Source organism: Rhipicephalus sanguineus, chromosome 2 (genome assembly GCF_013339695.2).
Source record: "Rhipicephalus sanguineus isolate Rsan-2018 chromosome 2, BIME_Rsan_1.4, whole genome shotgun sequence".
Taxonomy (NCBI): domain Eukaryota; kingdom Metazoa; phylum Arthropoda; class Arachnida; order Ixodida; family Ixodidae; genus Rhipicephalus; species Rhipicephalus sanguineus.
Window position 1 is genome coordinate 12196774 of NC_051177.1, and position 23556 is coordinate 12220329.

At 45.1% G+C, this 23556-nt stretch overlaps 1 protein-coding gene across 1 annotated transcript in view; it reads left to right on the forward strand.

The window, feature by feature from the left end:
* Positions 1-23556, forward strand: part of LOC119382415 (coronin-7) — a 231134-nt gene that overhangs the window by 47809 nt on the left and 159769 nt on the right. Inside the window, exons 9-13 of the mRNA XM_037650110.2 lie at positions 13774-13856; positions 16087-16141; positions 17837-17894; positions 19521-19666; positions 22593-22688. Of these exons, the coding sequence (XP_037506038.1) occupies positions 13774-13856; positions 16087-16141; positions 17837-17894; positions 19521-19666; positions 22593-22688 (438 nt within the window). The remainder of the gene's footprint in view (positions 1-13773; positions 13857-16086; positions 16142-17836; positions 17895-19520; positions 19667-22592; positions 22689-23556) is intronic.

Sequence of the window (23556 nt, forward strand, 5' to 3'; positions counted from 1 at the left end):
TGCTAAGCATGAAAGCGCCATGAAAAAGTAATTACAGTATGCTTTTAAAAGCTAGTTTCGGTTCCTACTGTACCCTGACGTCACAACACGGTATGAGCTTCTCCTCACGTGCTCGCACAATACAGTGAAACCTCGATGATACGAATCTCACGGGACCACCAAAAATATTCGTATCATCCGAAATTCGTATCAGCAGAGAGCATGGAAAATTAGCATGCGACAAAAGAAAACTGGCGTACATTTTCATTTATTGTTTTTCAGGGCCGCAGCAACGCCCGCAAGAACCCTGAATGATTGTCAGTCAAGTTTTTAGATGTCGGCAATCATACCAGCACTCATAAATATATGGCCCGTACGCGCGTATTTATTTAATGAACCAGGTGTGTTGTGACCCGCGACAGCAGTAGCCCCTTTAAAATTTTAGTATGTTTTTTTTTGCATGACATCGGAGTACTGCAGCAAAAGTAACGAAAGAAGCGCTTTGACGCGATGGATCAAGGCCACAAAATTACAGAACCACGGTCTTGTGTTATGATTTTGTTATCGCGGAAGTGTTGGTGATGTTTTGGGGATATTTACGGCCATGCCCGCACAAGTGCGACATCAACGGTCGCGCATGTTGACATTGTGAGGTGTGACTCCTTCGCAAAGACCGTCCTGGTCTTCTTTCGGGCCTCGTCCACCTTTCATAGGATGTCTGATGCACGAGGCATGTACGTGTAAACACAGTACAACGACAGGAGCCCGCGTCGACGCGTTAGAAAAAGAAGCATGGCGCTAATATCCTCTGTAATCTAAACGCGAAGGCACACGGAGGCACTTAAGAGTTTCAAAGATTCGCGCACACAATCTCGGAGGCCGTGACGCGTCTCTGAAGGTTTATTCTGACCGTAAGAAAAGTGTTTTTCTCACACCGTGATTCTGACGATTTGGCGGTGCGGCGCGCAAGCCCACGCTTGCGTTCCCGCGCTCGCACATGCTTGGCGCACCTTCCGGGACAGCACGGACAGCACCTCTTCGTACCTGTTCGGTAGCATACGTTCGTATCAAACATCACTGGGTGAAAATTCGTTCACAACAACCGTACTCCATTGCATTGCAGGCTAATGGGCCTTGGCCGGGACCAACGAAAAATTCGTATCACCCTGAAATTCGTATGCGCTGTGATCGTATCACCGAGGTTTCACTGTATATAGTGACGTTTCCACGGCCGCTCCGCACCATGGCTCTGTTGATGACACACAAGCGGCCATTTTGGAAGTTTTGATGATGCAGAAGCGGCCATCTTGGAAGTTTTGGTACCTAACGTCATCACAACTAGCCAGACTGCTGCGTGAAGTCACCAGAATTTGTACTGTAGCCTGACGTCAAGCTAGTGTCGATGTCAGTAGGTGCGCCATGGAAAAATTGACTTTAATATCAAATTAAAATATCTTATCAGCATTTGCTGATCTTCACACTTGCTCCAAGCCGTCAATGCATACAGGAGATTTGTATGGCAGAGTAAACGCGCCTTCAAAAAAAGGTGTCAGTACCCCTTTAAATTTAGGTGCACGTTAAAGAACCCCAGGTGGTTGAAATTTCCGGAGCCCTCCACTGTGGTGTCCCTCATAATCATAGCGTGGTTTTGGGACGTTAAACCCCAGATATTATAAACACAGGTCTACGCATGGCCCCTTATCACACTCTGCATGCATAAAACGCGTGTCTGTTCTCCTCTTGGTGTTGTGTTGGCACACAGGTGTTGTAGGACGAACTGGTTGAATGCTTTTCGTCAAGTGAAGATGAGCTGTCCTCTTCTGAAGAAAAGCTGTCCTCCAATTCAGTCTCGGTAAATGGAGCAAAATCAGAGTCTGGAGGTGTCATCGGGGTCGGTGTCAAGAGAACAGGCAGTGCTATCGGCCCTATCGCCGCTTTGCCTTGCATCTGAACTCGAAGGAAACTCGGTAAACAAGGAGAGCGAGAATACCCCGTGAGCATCGGTGATAAACTAGCTTATAGCAGCACCAATAAAGACGGAGGGACATCAACTTCCGCTGCCCCTGCAAGGGAAGCTAAAAATCGTTTCACGTGCCTCCATTTCGGTCCTGTGCCGAAACGGAAACCATGAAAGGGCATTGCTGCAGATCGCACTACGTGCTCAAGTTAGAAATCAGTTCTGTTTACCTCCGCCAGAAGGTAGCGCAATCCAACTTCAAATGCTTCTTTTAAGTCCTAGGAGGTGGCAGCACCTTACAGTGAGCATGCATCGTCATTACGGCACGAAATTTTAAACGGGGAGTTGAAACCGTACCCGTACAGCAATGACCTTGCGGGGCAGAAAACCGCCACCGTACATGTACGGCAAAAACCCTCAAAGGCTTAAGGTAATAAAAAGGTGTCATGTATCGTTGCTATAGCACTGCACGGAATTATGTGGAGGGCCAAGCTTCCAGAGCTCCACCACTGAATGAGTTATTTGTTGTTAGAAGGGCCATTGTGTATGACAGGTACTGCAGAACTCTTGCCTTAGGCCCTAAGTACTGTTTTAAGCCTACCATGAAACATTAGATGTTTTATCCTAGCCACGCGGCACAACTGGACTGATACCTGAAGAAAAGCGTTCGCATTTTATTTCACATTGTGTTGCCAGTAGGGGTGTGCGAATAGTGAAATTTCATCTCTAATTGAATAGCGCCGAATAGTGGTCAGAAATTTCAAATATCGAATAGTATAGTTACACGAAACGTGTACCGCCAGTTATGGCAAGGAAAAGGACATATAAAGGGCGCTACGGCTTGGTCACACTTATGATATGCGCTTATTTTATGGCCGCGAAGGCATGTTGATAGAAGAGCCGCCATTCCATTCAGCAGCGCCACTCCTGCCCTTCTAACGGCTAACAGAGAAGGGGGGGGGGGGTTACGGTAGCTAGTGTCTTAGTTTTTTTCCCCCTATGGTCGTGCAATACGGTTCATCTGACAGCGGTAAGGTTGCACTTCATCGCCGTGGGTGTTCTGGGCCCAAAAATATTCTGGCGCCCGTTCACAGCAGCGTTTTAACTGCATGCCGGAACGATGGGAGAGTCTGAATGAATGGTGCAGTGCGGCATTGCGACTTCGCAGTGTGAACAAACGAATTTTCACATGTGAAGCATCACAGAGGGTTCCGTAGGCCAAAGTCGGGATGTTTTACGGCGCTTGCGGCATACGCGACTGAACTATGCAAGAAGTCCATGCCTTCATTTCAGAAGCGTGAACAAACGAATTTTCACATGTGAAGCATCACAGAGGGTTCCGTAGGCCAAAGTCGGGATGTTTTACGGCGCTTGCGGCATACGCGACCGAACTATGCAAGAAGTCCATGCCTTCATTTCAGAAGTGAAGTTGTGAAGGGCTTGACAATTTTCTCATGTGTTTTATTACGTGTGGAAATGACATAATCTCCTTTAAAATATACATGCACTCTCTTCTGAACCAGGATATCAGTGAAATTTTTAACAAAAGGCCTACTGTAACGACGTTAGCGTTAGTTCTATCCACCACAGCCTAACCAAGTTGCACCATTTCCCTTTGTCGCGTTTTAGATATTCGTCCTGTCACATTATTCGAAGCTTCGAATACTAGCTATTCGATAGTCGAATCGAATTATTCAATTAGGTATTATTTGAATTCGAAACTCAAATATTCGCACACCCCTAGTTGCCAGCATCAAATTGTGCCTTACGCAGATTAAGGTTTCTGTCCCTGTGTCCGACCTATGGTAAATTACTGGAGCGAGAAAGTTGAAGGACACTTTGTAAATTCCAAAGCATGTTTGGCGAAAGCCTGTGGCCATTCGACTGACTATGCCACCGGGGCGCTTGGGAGCATCATCAGGCTCTTAGGAGCCATCCGACTAACTTGACTGCTGCAACGAGACGTCAGACGAAGGAGCGTTGCCATCACATGATTGCCGAGGGAGTGTGAGGGGGAGAGGCCACAGCTGGCACGGTTCCAGGTGTATGAGACATTAAACAAGGGCTGACTTCTGGCCTTTTTGGTACGACATATCTGAAGTGTTTAGCGCAGAATTATGAAGACGGGACAAGAAGGGAGAACATATACACAGGCGCTAACTTACAACAAATGATTTATTTGAATCCTGATCACACATATTTATACACTTGAGAAAAAATCACGCATGCGCAGGTACAGCACTGTCGAGGAACACCAGTTCTTTGTTAGTCAGCGATAGTGACGGGGTGCTAACACAAACTTCGCCAAGCCTATGAATAGTTGCCGATTCGATGATTAAACGAGGTGTTTCGTCAAGGTGCCTACGGACAATGAAACATTTATCACAAAGCGGAACGCAACCACACGCACTGCAGTTTGTGGCTAACCAGCCATCGCTGCCTTTCCTGACATTGTTGCAGTGCTCCCTGAGCCTGTCGTTAAGACAACGCCCCGTCTGTCCTACATAATGCTTACCACACGATAAGGGGATCTGGTAAAAAACACCTTCCTTGCAGGGCACGCAACGTGCCTTGTGGTTCTTACTGCAGCCAAGCCTTCCTTGAGCAACTGGGTTGCTGCTTTTGCAAAGTTTAGCCAACTTATTTGAGGCCGTGAACACGACGCCAACGTTTACACGAGCACCCACCTTTTTTAGGTTGTGGGATATGCTTTGTGGATACGGTATAGCGGCAAACTTGTTTCGGCCGTCAGAATTAGCTGTTATTCCGGCCTGACGATTGGAAGGCAGTTTTTTTAGCAAGCATTCTGCAACCGATACAACAAGGTGATCGGGATAACCTGCTTGCGTGAGGCGAGTTCTCTGGCAGTGAAGGCTCGTCTCCAAAAGATGAGAACAAGATTTCTTTAGAGCGTTATCGAGGCAGTGCCGGATAATGGACCTTTTTACCAGTTTTGAGTGGGAGGAGTGGAAAGGCAACGACGACTTGCTCTCCCTAGGTTTGTAAGACCAGCACGTGTGATTTTCGTGGAAATGAAATCGTACATCGAGGAACCTTATTGTACAATCCTCGCCCGGAAGTTCGTGAGTGAGCACAAGCGGCTGTAGGCAATCACGTGCCAGTGTTAATATGTTAGTGGCTTGAGATTCGAAGGAACCTTTGTCAGATTTGATGAAGAACAGATAGTCATCCACATACCTGAAGCATTTAAGAACATTTGTGCCCGTAAAACACGTCAAGAGGACTCTGATAAGACTGGCTAAAAACAAATTGCTAAGGACAGGCGCAATACAAGATCCAATGCAAATGCCTTGCTTCTGAATAAAAAGTTTCCCATCCCATTGAATGTAAGTGGAGTTGAGGTACAAGGCTAAAAGATCTAAAAAATGCCTGGTTGAGATACCTGATGCATCCTTGAAATCTATCCAGCCAAGCTGCAAAAGGGCATCCTTGATGCATTTCAGTAACCCATCACGAGGCAGAGAGTAAAAGAGGTCCTTAACATCTACAGAGATGGCAGAAAGGCCTTCGTTGGAGTGCAAGGATATAAAGTCCAAAACATCCTGGGACCTTTTCACTAAGAATGGGTCATCCACCTCCAAGACGTTCGAGCTTCTCTTGTAGGAAGAGAGCCAAGGCCTTCTGCCACGTGTCTGTTTCGGAGACAATCACCCTAAGGGGAGTTTCTGGCTTATGCGTTTTGGCGCTGAAGAAAACCTCGAGACATTCTTTTTTGCATTTCACAATTTTCGCCAGCACTTTATCTAGATGAAGCTTCTCACAAAGGTCCTTTGCTCTGTTCTTCATGTTTGACATGCGCACATCGGCCCGACACTCAAAAACAGCAGAACCCGTTTAGAAGAGCGATGAATTGGGCTAGTTGGTGGTCGTTCATGGTCCTCGTCTACCGTCCTCGTCTCGTCATCTGCAGCACAACAAGGAAAGCAGAACCCGCTTTGCTTGCTTTCGAAAGGAAAACACTATGTGACATCACAGCAAACCCCCCTTCCTTATCCACGGCCAATACACAACGAATTTTCTTTAAGATGGGAAACAACATGTTTAACAGGAATTTTTGAGGATGCTTGCTTACATCTGTTCAGGACGTCAACTCCTTCAGAGATGCAACGCGCTTCTTCTGAATCAACAGCCTAACGGGACGCACGACGCACATGTGCAAGCAGTTCAGGAGCGGATTGCCAAGGTTCCACTGCGAACTTGGGTCCCAGGGAAAGTACACGCCGGACGTCACCTGGGATATCCAAAGGTTCAACCATGTGGATGGCACTGCTGTCTTTCGGTAGCTTCGGAGCCAACCGCGCCCGCAGCACGAAGAGCATGCCGCTCCAGGTGCACTCCGTGACCTGTTCAGCGAAGCGGAGATGAATCCGAAGCTGTCGAAGAGCTGTGAAGCTGTCGATACACTCGAGCTTGTCTGTAGCAATCAGATTTCAGAATCCTGGTAATCCTTTTGCCATGTCCCGTCGAAGGGAGAAAACTGCAGAAGAGCAGTCGCACGTCCTCAGGAAGCAACCCGTTGCGGATGCAGAAAGAATAAGAGCAGGCCCTGCACGTAGCAGCGGCCATAAGCGTGATGATGGCGTTAGGATCCGGATGAACAAATAGAAAGGGGCCATTTGTACTAGAAATGAATTTAGCAAGGGCTGACTTCTGGCCTTGTTGGTACAACATATCTGAAGTGTTTAGCGCAGAATTATGAAGACGGGACAAGAAGGGAGAACACATACAAAGGTTCCTTCGAATCTCAAGCCACTAACATATTAACACTGGCACGTGATTGCCTACAGCCGCTTGTGCTCACTCACGAATTTCCGGGCGAGGATTGTACAATAAGGTTCCTCGATGTACGATTTCATTTCCACGAAAATCACACGTGCTGGTCTTACGAACCTAGGGGGAGCAAGTCGTTGTTGCCTTTCCGCTCCTCCCACTCAAAACTGGTAAAAAGGTCCATTATCCGGCACTGCCTCGATAACGCTCTAAAGAAATCTTGTTCTCATCTTTTGGAGACGAGCCTTCACTGCCAGAGAACTCGCCTCACGCAAGCAGGTTATCCCGATCACCTTGTTGTATCGGTTGCAGAATGCTTGCTCAAAAAACTGCCTTCCAATCGTCAGGCCGGAATAACAGCTAATTCTGACGGCCGAAACAAGTTTGTCGCTATACCGTATCTACACAGCATATCCCACAACCTAAAAAAGGTGGGTGCTCGTGCAAACGTTGGCGTCGTGTTCACGGCCTCAAATAAGTTGGCTAAACTTTGCAAAAGCAGCAACCCAGTTGCTCAAGGAAGGCTTGGCTGCAGTAAGAACCACAAGGCACGTTGCGTGCCCTGCAAGGAAGGTGTTTTTTACCAGATCCCCTTATCGTGTGGTAAGCATTATGTAGGACAGACGGGGCGTTGTCTTAAGGGGGGACATGGCTTGTGGAGACCAAAAATCGTCAAAGAAAAAAGTATTTTTTTAATTATATTATTAACTTCTACAGCTATTATTTCGCATGTAAAGCCTAAGAGAAGTCTTATAAGATCAGTATTTCATCTGCAGTTTAGATCTGTGCAACGAGTACGAGCTGAACATTAAATGTTTTTGGGTCATTTATTTAGCTTGTCGGAGTGATACCTCATGATATAGAACAGCTACAGCTGTAATTACTTTTTTAACATAAAGCCCAAGCTGTGTATCACAAAGTGCTGAGAGCAGAATTCTAATTTTCTGCTCATAGATTTCTTAAAATTGATTTTGTTTTTTCTTTACGGTAGTCATGGTACAAACATTGAATTTCGATCATCTGCAGAATGACTAGTTATGATCCGATCTGAAAACTGTTTGCAGCGTTGCACTTATTGCATATAGTAGTATCTAGCTATCTGATAATATTCACTTTCTGCCGAACGGCTTTTTTCCTATTGTCTCCGGAAACAATAGAGAGGCAGCTATGTGTATCTCGTAAACCAGTTTGCTTACAAGAAAAATTATTGTATATTTGAAATCAGCATGAAAAACCAAACAAGTCTATTTAATTTCATCAGGTTTGGACATAAGATACAGAAAATATCTCCACACACCATGTCCCCCCTTAACGACAGGCTCAGGAAGCACTGCAACAATGTCAGGAAAGGCAGGGATGGCTGGTTAGCCACAAACTGCAGCACGTGTGGTTGCGTTCCGCTTTTTGATAAATGTTTCATTGTCCGTAGGCACCTTGACGAAACAACTCGTTTAATCATCGAATCGGCAACTATTCATAGACTTGATGAAGATTGTGTTAGCACCCCGTCACTGTCGCTGACTAACAAAGAACTGGTGTTCCTCGACAGTGCTGTACCTGCGCATGCGTGATTTTTTCTCAAGTGTATAAATATGTGTGATCCGGATTCAAATAAATCATTTGTTGAAAGTTAGCGCCTGTGTATGTGTTCTCCCTTCTTGTCCCGTCTTCATAATTCTGCGCTAAACACTTCAGAGACATTAAAGGCTTTCGCCTTAAAACTTAGGCCCATAGTTTCAATCGAAGAAGGTTACCTTGTAGTTATGCCTGAGATCATGTTTTCATAAAAAGCTGTCTCTGCGATTAAAAAGAATTTTCAGACTGTAAAACTCTAGCCATGAGTAGTGAAGGCAACGCACCGTTGACCTCTTATCAAGGCATAACCTTGATGAGGTCGTTCCCACTGATCGTGCTGCTTTCACTATCGATGTATAGAAGACTTTTACTATGCTTTGTCTCATGACAGGTTCTTAAATTGTGTTTGAGATTGTATTAATGAGCAAGTGCAGGAATAATTTTTTCATATGCAGATACGCATTTCAGCCGGGGATTTTCTTGAAATTTCTTCCATGTATTTAAGGTCAGTGTTGCTTCGGTGTAGAAAAGGCATTTCTACAGAGAAGTCGGGAATTTGCATAGGTTTTAAGGTTGCCCCTCTTCTTAGTGATCTTTACCTTAGCACGATTGACAAATGCATAGAGAACATCTTCGGTTATTGTGTTATTAAGGTATATTGGTTAAGTGGACGATTAATTTTATATAGTAAATGGTCGATTCCATGAAAAATAAAAAAACACTTCGTATACTTGATGTCTCCGATTTTTTCTGATAATTTTGTGTATTATGCTCGTATAACCGAATAGCACGAAATGACTATTTGTTTTCAAATAAATTTTTCAAACAAAGAAAAATCGACAAGCGTCACCGGGTGACGATATATCTTACAGAGAGTGCGTTTTGGTAAATTTGCGACCATGCTAACAGCCATGCAAGCTAAACATTACGAACATCTTCCTTGGTAGTACAAATAGAAGTAAACGAGAAATAGCTCATATAATATTCTTGAATTCTGAGCAACTTATCTTTTCTTAAAAATTCTCGAAAAACTCTGTGTTTTTGAATTCAGTCCATTTCGGGACACAATTGCTGCTTCTGTGAATGCCTTGGCTTGTTCATATTTACAGCATGGATAGGCCTTTTTGTGAGTAATAAGCCCCTGCATTTGTATTTGTCTAATTATTTTTAAAGGAATACATTTTGTTGCTCAAAACGTCAAAAAGCAAGACTGTTGGTCAATTAAAAGATTTATATAAAAAAAAGCCCTTCTCACTCCAAGCAAAAATTATTCGGATTGTTCTCAGAGGACTGCAGAATGATATTCTAGAGAAACGTGGCATCATATTTATCAGAACAAAATTACAGGTTCAAACATTGTGTTTTCAGAGCGTTGTTGTTACTGCGTAAAGGACATCTGTTGTTACAAGAAAATACAATAACACGCTTCTTTTCTTATCCGAGGTGTGTGAAGTAACTGTAATGATGCATTTTTGATGAGTGGAAAGTGTTCTGTTAAGAGAGGACATTTTGAATGAAATGCCTTTGAGCAGTTCGCGTCTGTGTCCCTCAGTCCAAAGGGCGTGCCCTCCTTTTCTTTCATCTGCTTGCTTGGAACGGAATTTATATCTTGGGCGCTGGGGGCTAATGAATGCATTGTCTCTGTGCGTCTCTTATTATGTCCCGCTGTGCCAGAATTGAAAAGTTGGTATAAGAGCCAAGGTCTCTTCAGGAAAGGAAGCGAACTTCTAGAAACCAGTCCCCCAGAGGTTTGGTTTTGTTGGTCCAAATTGTATATTTTCAAACCATATGCGATTAACAGAGCTTAAAACTGGTCGATTACAGGAAGCTCGTTGGCAGTAGTTCTGACCACGGACAAAATACGTTTTGTTTGAATCGCATCTGGTCTGCATTGGCCGTGACCGGATGTCTTTTACAGGGGTAGTGAGTTTCCACTGCTTCCTTTTTTATCTCCGGAAGCACTCGATCTCGCAAGATCGGCTCAGTGTTCTTCCAAAACAACTTCCTTTTGGGCGAGTTGGTGCTTACATTGCTTAGGTACACTTGACTGTGGCACAAAATTCATTTCGTGAAAAAGGGGCGTCGAGAAGAGAAGAAAGTTCTTGTTTGTTGTGTCGTGCCTGCCCACGCAGTGCACGCTACTCTGTTTGCACTTAGGTGTGGGCCACTCATGCAGAGAGACAACCACGGGCGAGGTAAAATGTATCGCGTAACCTGCGCAATCTACATCCCAGAGTGGCAAAGCACGTGTGGCGGGGGTCGTCAGGTTGCACAGTGGTGCTCGCCGGTCAGCACTGTCGTCATTTGTGACTTCTTAATTTATAACAGTGTCAGAAACTAAGACTCATCTACACGGTTTTTTGGGAAGCTTTATCGGTTTTATATTACACTCAAACCTCGATATAACGAACATGGATATAACGAATTATCGGTTACAACGATGTAAATGAAGAATAGTCTTGTCATAACACAGTGTTAACAAGAAACGTTTATAACGAATTTTCAGATATAACAAAGTTATTTTCGTGGCAGATGTGACTTTGTTATAATGAGGTTGTAGTGTAGCATGTTTTCTGAAGAAAAAATACAGAAGGATGAAATGATGCATGCTGCCCGTCTACCAGAACCATAGGTCGGCAAACTCACTCATGAGTCGACTCACTCAGACTCAGATTGAGCTGTGAGTCTGAGTCTGAGTGAGTCAGGCTGACTAATAATTTTGTGATTCTGAGTTCGAGTGAGTCCGGTTGAGAAAAAATTCAGTGAATCTGAGTCTGAGTGAGTCCGGATGAGGAAAATTTTGGTGAGTCTGAGTGCTAGTGAGCCCTAAAGGCAAAATATATTTCATGAGTGAGTTTGAGTGATCTCCACATATTTTTGCTGACCTATGGTCCTATCTACTCAACTTCAGCAATACTATCAGCCTTATGACGACTCACGTTTATACTCGCGTCTACTCACACATACTTTAAAGCACTAGCATTCATTCGCCACCTTACTATTTATTGGTCAGAGGCGTGAGTTACAGAGGGGTGCGGGGTGAGGGGGGTTTGACCTCTCTCCGGCCATATCTTTCGCGGGAAGTTCTTGATAAAAATATCTCGTGTGAGTCATCTCTTTCAATAAAAATGTCTTTACTGGGTTGTAACCATTGAGAACTCGAATTGAAGGTACGAGATGAAAACGCTCCAAGTAGAGCACCAGTTATATGATATTGATGTTAAAGAGCCGTGACACTATGGTTGAAAAAGTTAATTATACGCTAATGGACTCATGAGTCGACTCACTCAGACTCAGATTAAGCCGTGAGTCTGAGTGAGTCCGAGTGAACAATATTTTGGTCAGTTTGAGTCCGAGTGAGTCCGGTTGAGAAAAGATTCAGTGAGTCTGAGTGAGTGCAGATGAGGAACACTTTGGTGAGTCTGAGTGCGAGTGAACCCTAAAGGCAAAATATATTTCGTGAGTGAGTCTGAGTGAGCTTCACACTTTTTGCCGACCTACGACCAGGACTGCACTGATGTCCAAGGCACTTCATTCAAACGGTCATTTTCTTTGCAAAACACGTTCCACTCACCGAAAATGCCTCATTATTGTTATTTTGCAAACCTCAGAGAAGGAAAAAAAGCGTGTTATTGTATTTTCTTGTAACAAGAGATTCCTTTACTCAGTAGCGACAATTCTGAAAACACAGACTGAAAATTTGTAATTTTGTTGTGATAAATATGATGCAACATGTTTTTTCTAGAATATCATTCTGCCGTCCTCTCAGAACCATCTGAATAAGTTTGATCGAGATTGGGATAGGGTTTTTTTTAAAATATACATCTTTTAATTGACCCAGAGTTTTTTTTTGTTTTGAGAAACAAAATTCATTACTTAAAAAGTTACTAGACAAATACAAATGCAGAGGCTTATTATTCACATGTAGGCCTAGCTGTGCTGTAAATATTAACAAGTTAAAATGCTCAAAAAAGCAGCAATTGCGTCCCAAAATCGACAGAGTTTCAAAAACGCAGCGCTTTTCGAGAATTAAAAAAAAAAACCTAAGTTGCTCAGGATTCGGGGATATCATATCAGCTATTTCTACTTCACTTCTATTTGTGCTACGAAGAAAGTTATTCATAATATTTAGCCTGCGTGGCTGTTGGCACGGTCGCTAATTTACGAAAGCGCCCTCTTCGTAGAACAGCTGTCGTCACCCGGCGACGCTTGTCGATTTTTTCCTTTGTTCGAAATATTCTTTATTTGACAACAAATTGTGACTTTGTGCTATTCGGTCATATGGGCATAAATACATAACTATCAAGAAAATCGGAGACATCAAGTATATGACGTGTTTTTATCTTTCGTGGAATTGACCAGGCGATTTTGAATCTGCTATTGCCTCAGTAAGGGAACAAATACTTTGCGATGCTTGGCATTTCGGAAAGAAGCCTTGCCTTATATTTGAATCAATGCAATAAATGAAAATGCTAACAGAAAGAAATGGATCAGGATGCCTAACTAAAATAGGCCACTACAGTGAACTCTCACTTGTACAAACGCCGGTTTAACGAATATTTCAGAATAACCAGCTTTTAGAAAATCCCCGGCAGTTTTCCTATGCATTCTATGAAAATCTTTCAGTTAAATGAATTTCTGAATAGCGAATATTTCAGTTGAATGAACTTTTTCTTCGGACCCGGGCTCATTTTTTGAGATCAATTCAATGAAGTCTTGCGCTCTGCAGCACTGGCATAGCCGATGCGAGCCGCCCCCAAATTGCCCATCCAGGGCGACGGTGCAACATCGCTTGTGCATGCAGCACCGCCGAGGCAAAACGGTCAATGAGAATGAGCCACATGCGCTTTGGTACCTGCGTAGAACTATCAGGTTTGGAAATTGTTTCCAGTGTTTGTCCTGAACCAAAAGAAGAAGAGTGGTGCGGTGAAGTTGTAATGGCTGAGGCAGGTTTAAATTCTGTATAGCCGAGGCTGTAGGATATATGCACAAAAGTTGCGAGACTCGATGTGCCAGAGGCAGTGCACAGAAATGTGCTATCCGGACAGCTTTGTCTCTTCTTGCACTTTAAGGATGCCAGCCCAAATGAAAATTACAGTATTCTTTTAAAAATAAATTTCATTTTACACTTTTGACTTGACATCTGCTGTGCCCGATGCTGTTCCGTATTATAGTGAATATTCGCTTTATTGTACTTTCATTTAAGTGAACTATTTCTTTGGGTCCCTTGAAGTTCACTCAAATGAGAGTTCACTGTATTACATGTGCAGGCAAACCTAAAAATGGAACCACACGTCAATTTCAGGATTGTTTGCATTCGAATTTATGCTGATAGTACGAGGTTAAACTTGATTTCTTGTTGGGGTTTTGCAAGTTGGTTTACTGCTGTCTCTGACGCCAAGATGACATGCCTGGTACCACATGCAGCGCTGTTCAACACCTTTTTCAACATTGTGTTCTCTTGGCTGTAGGCGAGGGAGCGTGAGGTGTGCCTTCGAGATGTCCGCAGGTTCGACATTCCCTGCACCAGTTGGTCGGGTGACAGTGCCATGGGGTCAGTAGCACCTTTTTGTATTAGGGGATGAGATGAATGGGCAGCAAGGTTTTTCTTATGACTTGCTGTGACACAAGTTTTGTCCATCTCATTTTTGTAAGGGCGTTGGGGAAAAATTTAGTCCGGTCAGACATGACTGAATTTCCGTATGTGCACACGACATCCTCCTTTCAGCAACTGTGTTTCTTCTTTTGCTGTGAAGAGGGGTGAGCCTTTTGGCTCCTTCATATATCGAAGAATCTTTGTCTTTGCTCGATTCTTAGCCATTGTCCGTCAGATGGACAAGCATCACGTTCATCGCTGTGACCTCGTCATTTGTGAAACATCATGTCGCAAAAAGAAAGAAAGACAACAAAATGAAAACTTGTACAAAAAACACAGTGTTGTTCTTCTCACACAGTGTATGTAGGACTAAGGAACTGGAAATAAAGCTGTGCTGCCAATAAAGAAGCCTTCTACACTTGCTACTTATGTCTATAAATGGCGCACGAAGTGGTCCACATTCACAACTTCTGTCTGCAAACATGGACTCACTTTTGGAACCTCTGATAAATGGCAATTCTGGCTTTTTCAGATGATTCACGAAGGCCACTGGCGTAAATTATGGCCACTCTCTCCTGTATGACAAAAATATTGCTACATGCGCTTATTTCTTTATTTCCATGGGACAAGGAATATCGCACAAAAACGTGTTACCACTGTTCTTATAGTACATTATGGCCACCCCAAAATGTACTGCAAGAACTTTCACGATTGTTTTAGAAAGTTCTTATCAGATCGCATGCAACAATGCAGTTGAGTTAATTCTTGAATTTACATGAGCACCAGCAATGACACTGGAATATACGATGCAACATCTAGTATACCGTATTTACTTGAACCTGGGCCGATAGCCTTTATCAAATACCTGTGTATCAAACTTTAGGGTTGGTTTAGATTCAAGGACTTAAAGGGATCATGAAACACCCCTTGGGCTTGTTGAAAAAACACATCCTGCGGAAAACTGACACGGCTATGAACTGCTCAGCCAAATATTGCAGTCGTGCGCGCCGCGTAAAGGCTACAAGCGGAGCGCGAAGTTGCTGTTTTCTCAGGCGCCCTCTTTTCAAACAGAGGCCGGTTCTCACTCTCGTCGGTGGGCAGGGCGTCTGCCGGCTGACGTCATGGATTTGCTTTTCTGCGTCGCAAGAGACATAGCATCCTTATTGGCCAATAGCCATCCTAAATCAAGAGCGGTGTTTGGATCAGATGCGCTTGTTCCCATTGACACTGTGTACAGCAGTTCTTGTAGTTAAATAAACAGACTGAAATATGGAAAAACTTTGTTGTGAGTTATACATTATGGGCGTCCGCACCACTTTCTGTACTCTGAGCAAGTCGAGTGGGGATCTTTTAAATTCAAGCTGCTACCCAAATGCCAAATTGGAATCGGATTCATGCAGTGGCACTAAGCAGTTTACTGTTGTGCAGTGTGCTTGAAAAGAGGTCATGTCCGTGTGCGTGGATGCTGGTAGTAGTGTGAGGGTGGAGCTTGTGCACATGCTTGTGCTCACACACACAGCAATTACATTATGGGTGTCCGCACCAGTTTCTGTACTCTGAGCAAGTCGAGTGGTTATCCTTTAAATTCAAGCTGCTACCGAAATGCCAAATTGGAATCGGATTCATTGATTGTTGGTGTTGAGGCGAGGAATCGCTATCAAGTCCACCCAAGGATCAACAAGGATAACATGTTATCCCAGCATTTGAGAGCAAGCTAAGGCATGACATCGCATTACCCTTACACCCTTGAACACTGGAGTAACAGCTATGACCGTCCTTATGTAACATTGAGATGGCTCCTGTGTGTGCTCCCCTAAATCTACAACAACAAAAGTTCCTTTGCTAATGCTTGTCCTCGTCTGAGGCACTGCATGCAGGTAGCATAGATATTAGTACTGGTGGCTCATGCTAGGACAAGCTTCTGTTGTGCTACTTTTGAAGATTCTGGTCAGTAATAATAGCAACCCTGCAAAGATCATTCCAATAAATGCATGCAGGCCATCATGTGGCACTCTGTGGTTGAAGTTGATTGACTGCAGAGTGCAACATAGATTTTGGTTTAGCCTTCAAGTTACTTTGGGACACCTGTAATTTTATTTGTGCTGGCAGCATGGGCATGTAGTTGCTTTTCAATGGCACATTGCTAGAGCTTACATTCATAGTGCATCTGACTTTCTTCCTTTTCTAGTGTTTACATACCCCTCTTTGACCCAGACACCAACATGCTGTTCCTGGCTGCTAAGGTACCCGCTCCTTTACTCCTAATAATCTTAAAATTTTTCACTGGTTATAGACGATTTTCCGCAGCGGCGCACGGGCGCTGCCATGTTTGATCATGTGATCGTAACTGGCCTTCCCCCAGCCATTTTCCCCAGCCAACGCATTGGGCCAGCGAAGCGGCCGTGCTGTACCCTGGCCGTACCACACAAGCTGGTTGCAGCAGGGTTAAGCAAGTCACATGCTTGCGCAGCAAAACATAGTTCTACATGTAATTGCCTCAAAGTTGAAATTGTTGAGACATCTGCGTTTGTTTGGTACGTGCCACGCCACAATGATAAGCGATATGTTTAATCTACTTCGTATTTATGGTGTATGCCTTTAATTGTTGTATTAGCAATCGCCAGTAGCTGGGGTTACATGCCAACATGGCAGCGCCCATGCAGACGTGACAGCCTGCTTCGATGCGAACTCGCGCTTGCTACTCGCCCACTGTGCTCACAGCAATAAATAAATGGCAAAATCGGCCATCACTTTGTGTCAGCTCACGCTGGAGAAAAAGCGTCAGGTATGCTTTGTCTTTAATATTGCGATCAGCTGTGTTTATTTAGCCGTGCCTGCTAAGCCTTGTCTCCGACAATATGAGAATGAATCTTGGAAGCATTGCAAAATGCCGACGAGTACATTGCTCTCGAAGCTTCAGGACGCGAATATAAAGCAAATAAATGCATAGGTTTTAAACTTACGGGCCTCACAGCGCAGGACGACGACGTGATAAATTTGAGGCGGAAGGAAACTGCATCCACAGGTGCCACCGTGTTTACTTTTCCGGCGCTGCGGTCTGCTCGTTTTTACTCGTTTGCGCGCAGACGCTATGGGAACGCCGAGCAGACGACGCGACGCGGATGGAGACATATTGAGCAGTGCTGCCAAAGGCCACGGAATGGGGATGGCCATGAAGTGGCCATGGAGACTGCCAGGGTAGGGGGACGGCCACGGTGTGGTGGCGCCACCTAGTTTTTACTGAACAAACCAGCTGAGGAAAATCGTCTATACCTAGAGGCAAATCTGGTGCCATCATATGTGCAAATTTCAAATTGGTTGCAAGCCATCTTGGGTGTGCAAGGCTTTGAATGAGTGTGTAACCTCGTTGAAGCATGATCATGGCTGCACAGATAAAGCTTCTTGAAATAAAATTTTGTTTTTACTCGCCTCCCATGCATGAGACGACGAACTCAGCAAGCTAAGACCTCATCTATTCTCCTGTATTGTACATACAAGCGCAGGCCCTTATCTAATACAAAATATGTTTGCAAAGCGTAAAAGAAGCCTCATTAAGCTGTATTCGTATCATGGACCAAATCATGAACCGAGCCTGTGGATTACGTATCGCGTGGCCATGCATCACCTGTTCCCATGGCCCTCCTTTAATCCTTGTGAAGCAATATGCCTAATGCAGAGACCCAAATCACACTTGGGGTTTTCCCCTGTTGTGCTGGCTGCGTAGCAATTTAAATCATGTCATGTCACATGACTGGTTTCTCCACTATCACAGCCTTTGTGTGAATGCACCTTTACATCTTGACGCAAAATGCTGCACTAATAGACAGAGGCAAATGAAGAAAGTGATGGCACCAGCAGGCATTTTAATTTTTCTCATGCCTGTGCTGGCTTGTTTATTGTGGAGGGGGCTTTATACTTGCCATAACGTTTTCTCACAGGGTGACACTACTGTCAACTTTTGGGAAGTGACATTCAAGGAGCCCTTCCTGAGCGAAGGTGAGGCTCTTCCTTTACAATTCTCTGGCTTGCATAAGTGGCCTCTCATTTTTATAATGAATCAAATGACGATTATAAAACTTTGAGCTTGCTCGCTTAGGTGCAAAATAGGCTAGCGCACAAATACAAGGTAGCCTCGCAGTGCCTGTTTGCTCTCTGCTGCGCTGAGCATGCAGCTGCACTTCCTGCTTTCACTCATTTGAGTAGTATTTGTTTGTTAATTAAAGCCCAAACCGCACGAAACTCCATGCGACAGCAACGAGCGACGCACCAAGAGACAAAATGGGCCCTTCGCATGATGGGTTGTTTGGTCAAAATCAACTGAACGCTTGCTTTTGAATTCTTGACTCTGTCGCTCATTGCCTAGAATTAGTACACCTGACCAGCAGGAAAGAGCTGGAACAGGATGTAAATAAGTGATGTGCTCGCTCAATGATGCGTGCATGGAATGAGCAAATAACCAAATGTCAGAAGGCTCTTTTAGAAATATGTCACTTTGTGCAATGCTTGCAACACGGGAGATCCATTGCCAAAGGTTTCCTTGGAGTCTTATTTGTGAGGTTTTTTTGTTTGGCTCCCTTCACTGGTTCTTGAGTACTGCATGCAGAGCAGCCAATAAGCCTCTTGCGAATCCAGGAAACAAGTGCAGTGATGCTTTGTTTTCAGCTGAGGGCCTCTAAGGCTTCTTGACACGTAGGAATCGCGAGGACAGTTTCCTACTGCGGTGCAGAATCAATAAAATGGTGACTGTGAATCAGAAAGCATTTTAGCCTGTCACAGTCTTTACCAATGTATACGGACCAGTCATGCCGTAGTGCTGTGGTAGGCCAGGGGACCATAGGGTGCCTGGCCCCATTGACATCAGTGTCAACGCACTAGGGCCGCTGGCCCAGGGAGCTTGTGAGAGGCACAGGATATTGATTGTGCTGAATGCATGCATCGTTCAGCTGCATGTCGCACCTGTAAAGTTCCCACTTAGGAGCGGCATTTACGTGAAGGCGGTAGGCGACACGTTGCGTTCATGGCGCATTGGAACAATGTAGGTGGTCGTAGTGCGCTGGGAAGGCAAATTATATTGGTGTGCCTGGAGAGAGAGCAGCTCAGGAAGGTGCTTCATACGATAAATGTCGAGAGATCACATTGAGCAAGACAGGATATTGGCATGGCATCGAGCTGTGTTTTCACATCTGCTCACTTGCAAAATGCTACCGCAAAAAACAGGTTGTGGCCTGTTCAGGATAGGGAGGAATGCACCACACTGAAGTGCAATGGCATTGTATAAATGCTGCACACCATTGTCACATTCTTCTAAACATGCCCATTAATTTGTTTAACCTCACTGGCCATAGTAGCTTGGCAGGTAAGATGTCTTGCATCTAAGCTTGAATATGTGGTTTCTCTTGCTGGCCATGGTGGCTGCATTTCAATGGGGGCAAACTGCGAGCACACCAATGTACTCGCTTATTTGTAACACTACCTTATTCATAGAGACAAGGAGATATCGTATGTGTCTCTAGTATTGACTCCTATGTTGCTTCAATGCTGGAACTGATCTGACAAACTGAACCTGAACATGGTGCCGTAGAACTTTTGTTCAGTCTTGAGCAGTGATCTCTGGCCTTGCAGCATCCAAGTACATGGGTGAAGTGCAGACTAAAGGAGTGGGCCTAGTGCCCAAGCGTGCCCTGAAGGTGATGGATGGCGAAGTGAACAGAGTGCTCATCCTGGGCCAGGACTGCATTGTGCCCATCCCCTACCTGGTGCCCCGCAAGGTGAGCCATTTCTAGGGCAGAATGCCAGGCAACATGCACTGGCAGCTACTACCAATACACTCGGAGGAGAACATTGTTACTGCATACGAGATTTGGGTATGAGCATCTGTGTATTGGGGAACAGGGAGGTGGTAGTAGAAGAGGACGTTCGGCTAGTGGAAAAGGCCTCCGGTGCGTGTTTGTTCAACATCCTCGCGTCTACCGGTACGTCGCAGCTAAATAAACCCTCTCGCGGACGTAACAATATGGTTAATAAACAGGTCACTGACCAACGTCAAAATGAGATCAAATGACATTTTGGAATCCAAAGCGAAGGCAATCCCAGCTTGGAATTGACGCACTTGTGAATGTTCAGCATACTAACTTTTGTTCTCATGGGCTTAGAACATCCATTTTTGTTGCACTGCACTCACTTCCGATTCCATGTTATTGTGGTATGCTGATTTACTTCGTAACTCTCTCTGTTAAAAAAAAAGAATATCTTTCTCCCCAAAAGGCACATGAAGTACTTTGTATTTTAAGAACTGTTCATTGCACTAGAAAAATAATTGCATTTTTGAAAAATATACATAACCTCAGCAAGTATCATCAATATCCATCAAGAAATAACCAAAAAAACTTCAGAGCCCCCCCCTTAAAACCGCATTGGTAGATGTTGCAGTGAAATGCAATATTGTGCATAATAAAGTAACATTGGCTCTCCCTTGAACGTGGTATAGCCCCGCCACGGTGGTCTAGTGGTTATGGCGCCCGACTGCTGACCCAAAGGTCGCGGGATCGAATCCCGGCTGTGGTGGCTGCATTTTCGATGGAGGCGAAAATGTTTGAGGCCCGTGTGCTTAGATTTAGGTGCACGTTAAAGAACCCCAGGTGGTCGAAATTTCTGGAGCCCTCCACTATGGCGTCTCTCATAATCATGTCGTGGTTTTGGGACGTTAAACCCCAGATATTATTACAGTCGAACACGGATATATCGAACCCACATATATCGAATTTTCGGCTACATCGAACTCTTAAATTATCCCCTTGAAAATCCTCTGTAAAAGTATAGAAATTCGCACGTTTATATCGAACGGCATTTTTACCCGCCATCGGATATATCGCACACCGCGCGAGCTGGAAGGCGCGCGTCGGCACTCGCTGCACCCCGCGACCTTCACGGCACCGCGCCTCCACCGACACCCGATACGCTCGAAAAACGTGAGGGTGAGAGGGCTCAGACTGTACTCCTGTTGGGCGCATTCTCCAACTTGCGAAACGGCTTTTTTTTTTTCTTTTTTTATCTCTCTCTTTCTCATGCTTTCTCCGCGTTACCGTCGGCTCGAAGAACAGGAACGAAGGAGCCGGCGGCTTCCTCCTTTCGCCTTTTCTTTCTTTTTTGTTGGTGTTTTGTGAGTTTTGATCAGCCAACCACAGCCTGCGCCTTTCGTATTTGCTCAGCCAACCACGGCTCGCGCCTTTGGTACATTGCTGCTGCCCTCTCAGTAGCCCGGGCATCCCGGGCGCCCGGGTAGCCATCACGAGAGATTGCGAGCGCTTTGTTGGCGGAGTCCACTTCCGTAGTAGTCGCATACCACCGCGTTCCTCTTTTGCGTGCTGTGCGAGCTGTGCAAAGGCGCTGCGGACTGCTTGAATTTTCGACTTCTCATGTAGCAATGGCCAGCGTCAAGAAGCGCAAGAACCTTGACTTTGCGACGAAGTTGAAAGCCATACGGCGTGTTGAGGCAGGCGAAAAAAGTTTGGCGGTGGCGGACGACATCGGGACACCACGGAGCACGCTGAGAACCTTGTTGAAGAACAAGGCAGATATCAAGGGAAAGGCGGCAGAGCAGCGAACGTTGGGAGCCTGTCGTGTGCGCGCTCCTGCCCACGGGAAAGTAGAACAGGCGCTCTCTGCCTGGTTCTTGAACAGGCACTCTATGCATGGGCACCGAGCTGAAGGTTGACCTGCTTGGTGCCATTCAAATGATGACGGGCGCCTGGCAAAACGTGAAGACGAACACTGTGGCCAACTGCTTCCGGAAGGCAGGCTTCGTGACTGCGGAACTTGCGAAAACTGGTGAAGGCTGCGACGACGAGCACATAGACGACGCGTTTCGCGAGTTGCCGTCCCTCTTCACGGCTGCCGTACCACCTGAAGTGTCTGCGGACCATTTCGTGGAAGTGGACTGCAATGTTCAGGCTGCTGCAAGCCTCGCTGACAAGGACATTGTAGCTGCAGTCGCAGTTACCCAGGATGCCCAGGCCGACAGCTCAAATGGCGACGAAGATCGTCCGGACGTGGCGGCGGCTGCACGCGCGTACTCCGCCACTGAAGTGGCGGCAGCGTTCGGCTTGATTCGCCGTTGTTGCGGTGACATGGAGAGAACCGGGCTGTCGCACCTGGACAGCTTCGATAAGATCGAGGCCAGCGTCTTCAACTTCATTTCGAAGACAAAGAAGCAGACCAAGATAAGCGATTTTTTTCACGCAAATAAAACATTCTGTTGCATCGTGTGTGCGGAATTAGTTGTAATTCTTGAATGCGCCGATTGTAATTGATCATCCGCCACAGGTAACGTCTCGAGACCTGTATATTTTTACATCGAATTCTTCATATATCGAACTAATTCGCGATACCCTTCAAGTTTGATATATCAGTGTTCAACTGTATTATTATTATTGAACGTGGTATATGAGGTTAGAGCCTTCTAGCTGGATGGAATGCATCATTCCGAATGTTGTTTCTAGTAGGGCTTTTAGGCTGCCACGAGAAGCATATGGCTTTGCTTAATGTTCATTGCACACTCAAGGACCGCTCAATTACCGAGGGAAGTGGAGACCAAATTCAGTTTGAGTGAAGGCTTCTTCTGCACGAAACTGTCGTAAAAAGAATGACATTCTTGCTTGGTTTGTTCTTCTGTGCTGATGAATCCCATCCTTTCAGACCTACAGGGACTTCCATGCAGATGTCTTTCCGGACACACAAGCACCATCCCCCGCTACAACTGTGCCTGACTGGCTGTCTAAGATCGCCTGTAAGGTAGGTTATTGTACTCGTTACTCTCAGGAGTACAGACCACCTCTGCTGCGTGTTCAGCGAGCCTCCGGGCTGTGTTGGCTGTCACCTCGTGTTATACTATAGCACTGTGCTGCTTTCTCTAGATAATATTAGGGGTGTGTAAGTATTCAAACTTTTGAATAGCTCTTGAATAGTATTTGCTATTCAATTCGATTCACACCAGAATTTTACTATTTGACGTATTCAAACTTGTGGAAAATATAACGGTTTCATTTCCTTAAAATCAGATCACATTGCTTCTTAATGATGCATGTAAACCCAAATCATCCTTGCGAACTTTGACCTATCGAAAGGTTAACGGCCGTCACCACGCCCTGACACTATGTTAGACCAGGTAGCTCGATCACTGCACACAGACTAGACAGAGTGTTCTACCGTACATTAATCAAATGTAACCTATGTTCGAGTTCTAAATACAAATGCGCTAATGTTACATGATCTCTTACAACTATGGAATGCCACAATGTTGATGATCAGCACATAAAAAAGGCAAGCCCAATGGGAAGGGAAATTTATTCTGCTGGCAGTTCCTCTCATTGCATGATCCAGTTTTGCTGGCTTTAAGGTCGTGCTGTTTCGAGGGCCGTTACCTTGACAAGCTCTGTCTACGCACAGTTGCTTGAGCAGGCCTGCAAGCTTTTTATCCAGATCCGGATATATTTTCAGCATGTAGAAGATTTTCCTGGTCAACAGGCAGCTGAATATTTCCTTCCTTTGTTTGCATCACTCACGGACACAGGTTTCAGGCATGCAAAATACACGCGACGTAGCTGTCCTCAGCGTGCAAAATAACTTTTCTTTGATATGAGCTTTCATAATGAAAGGGGCG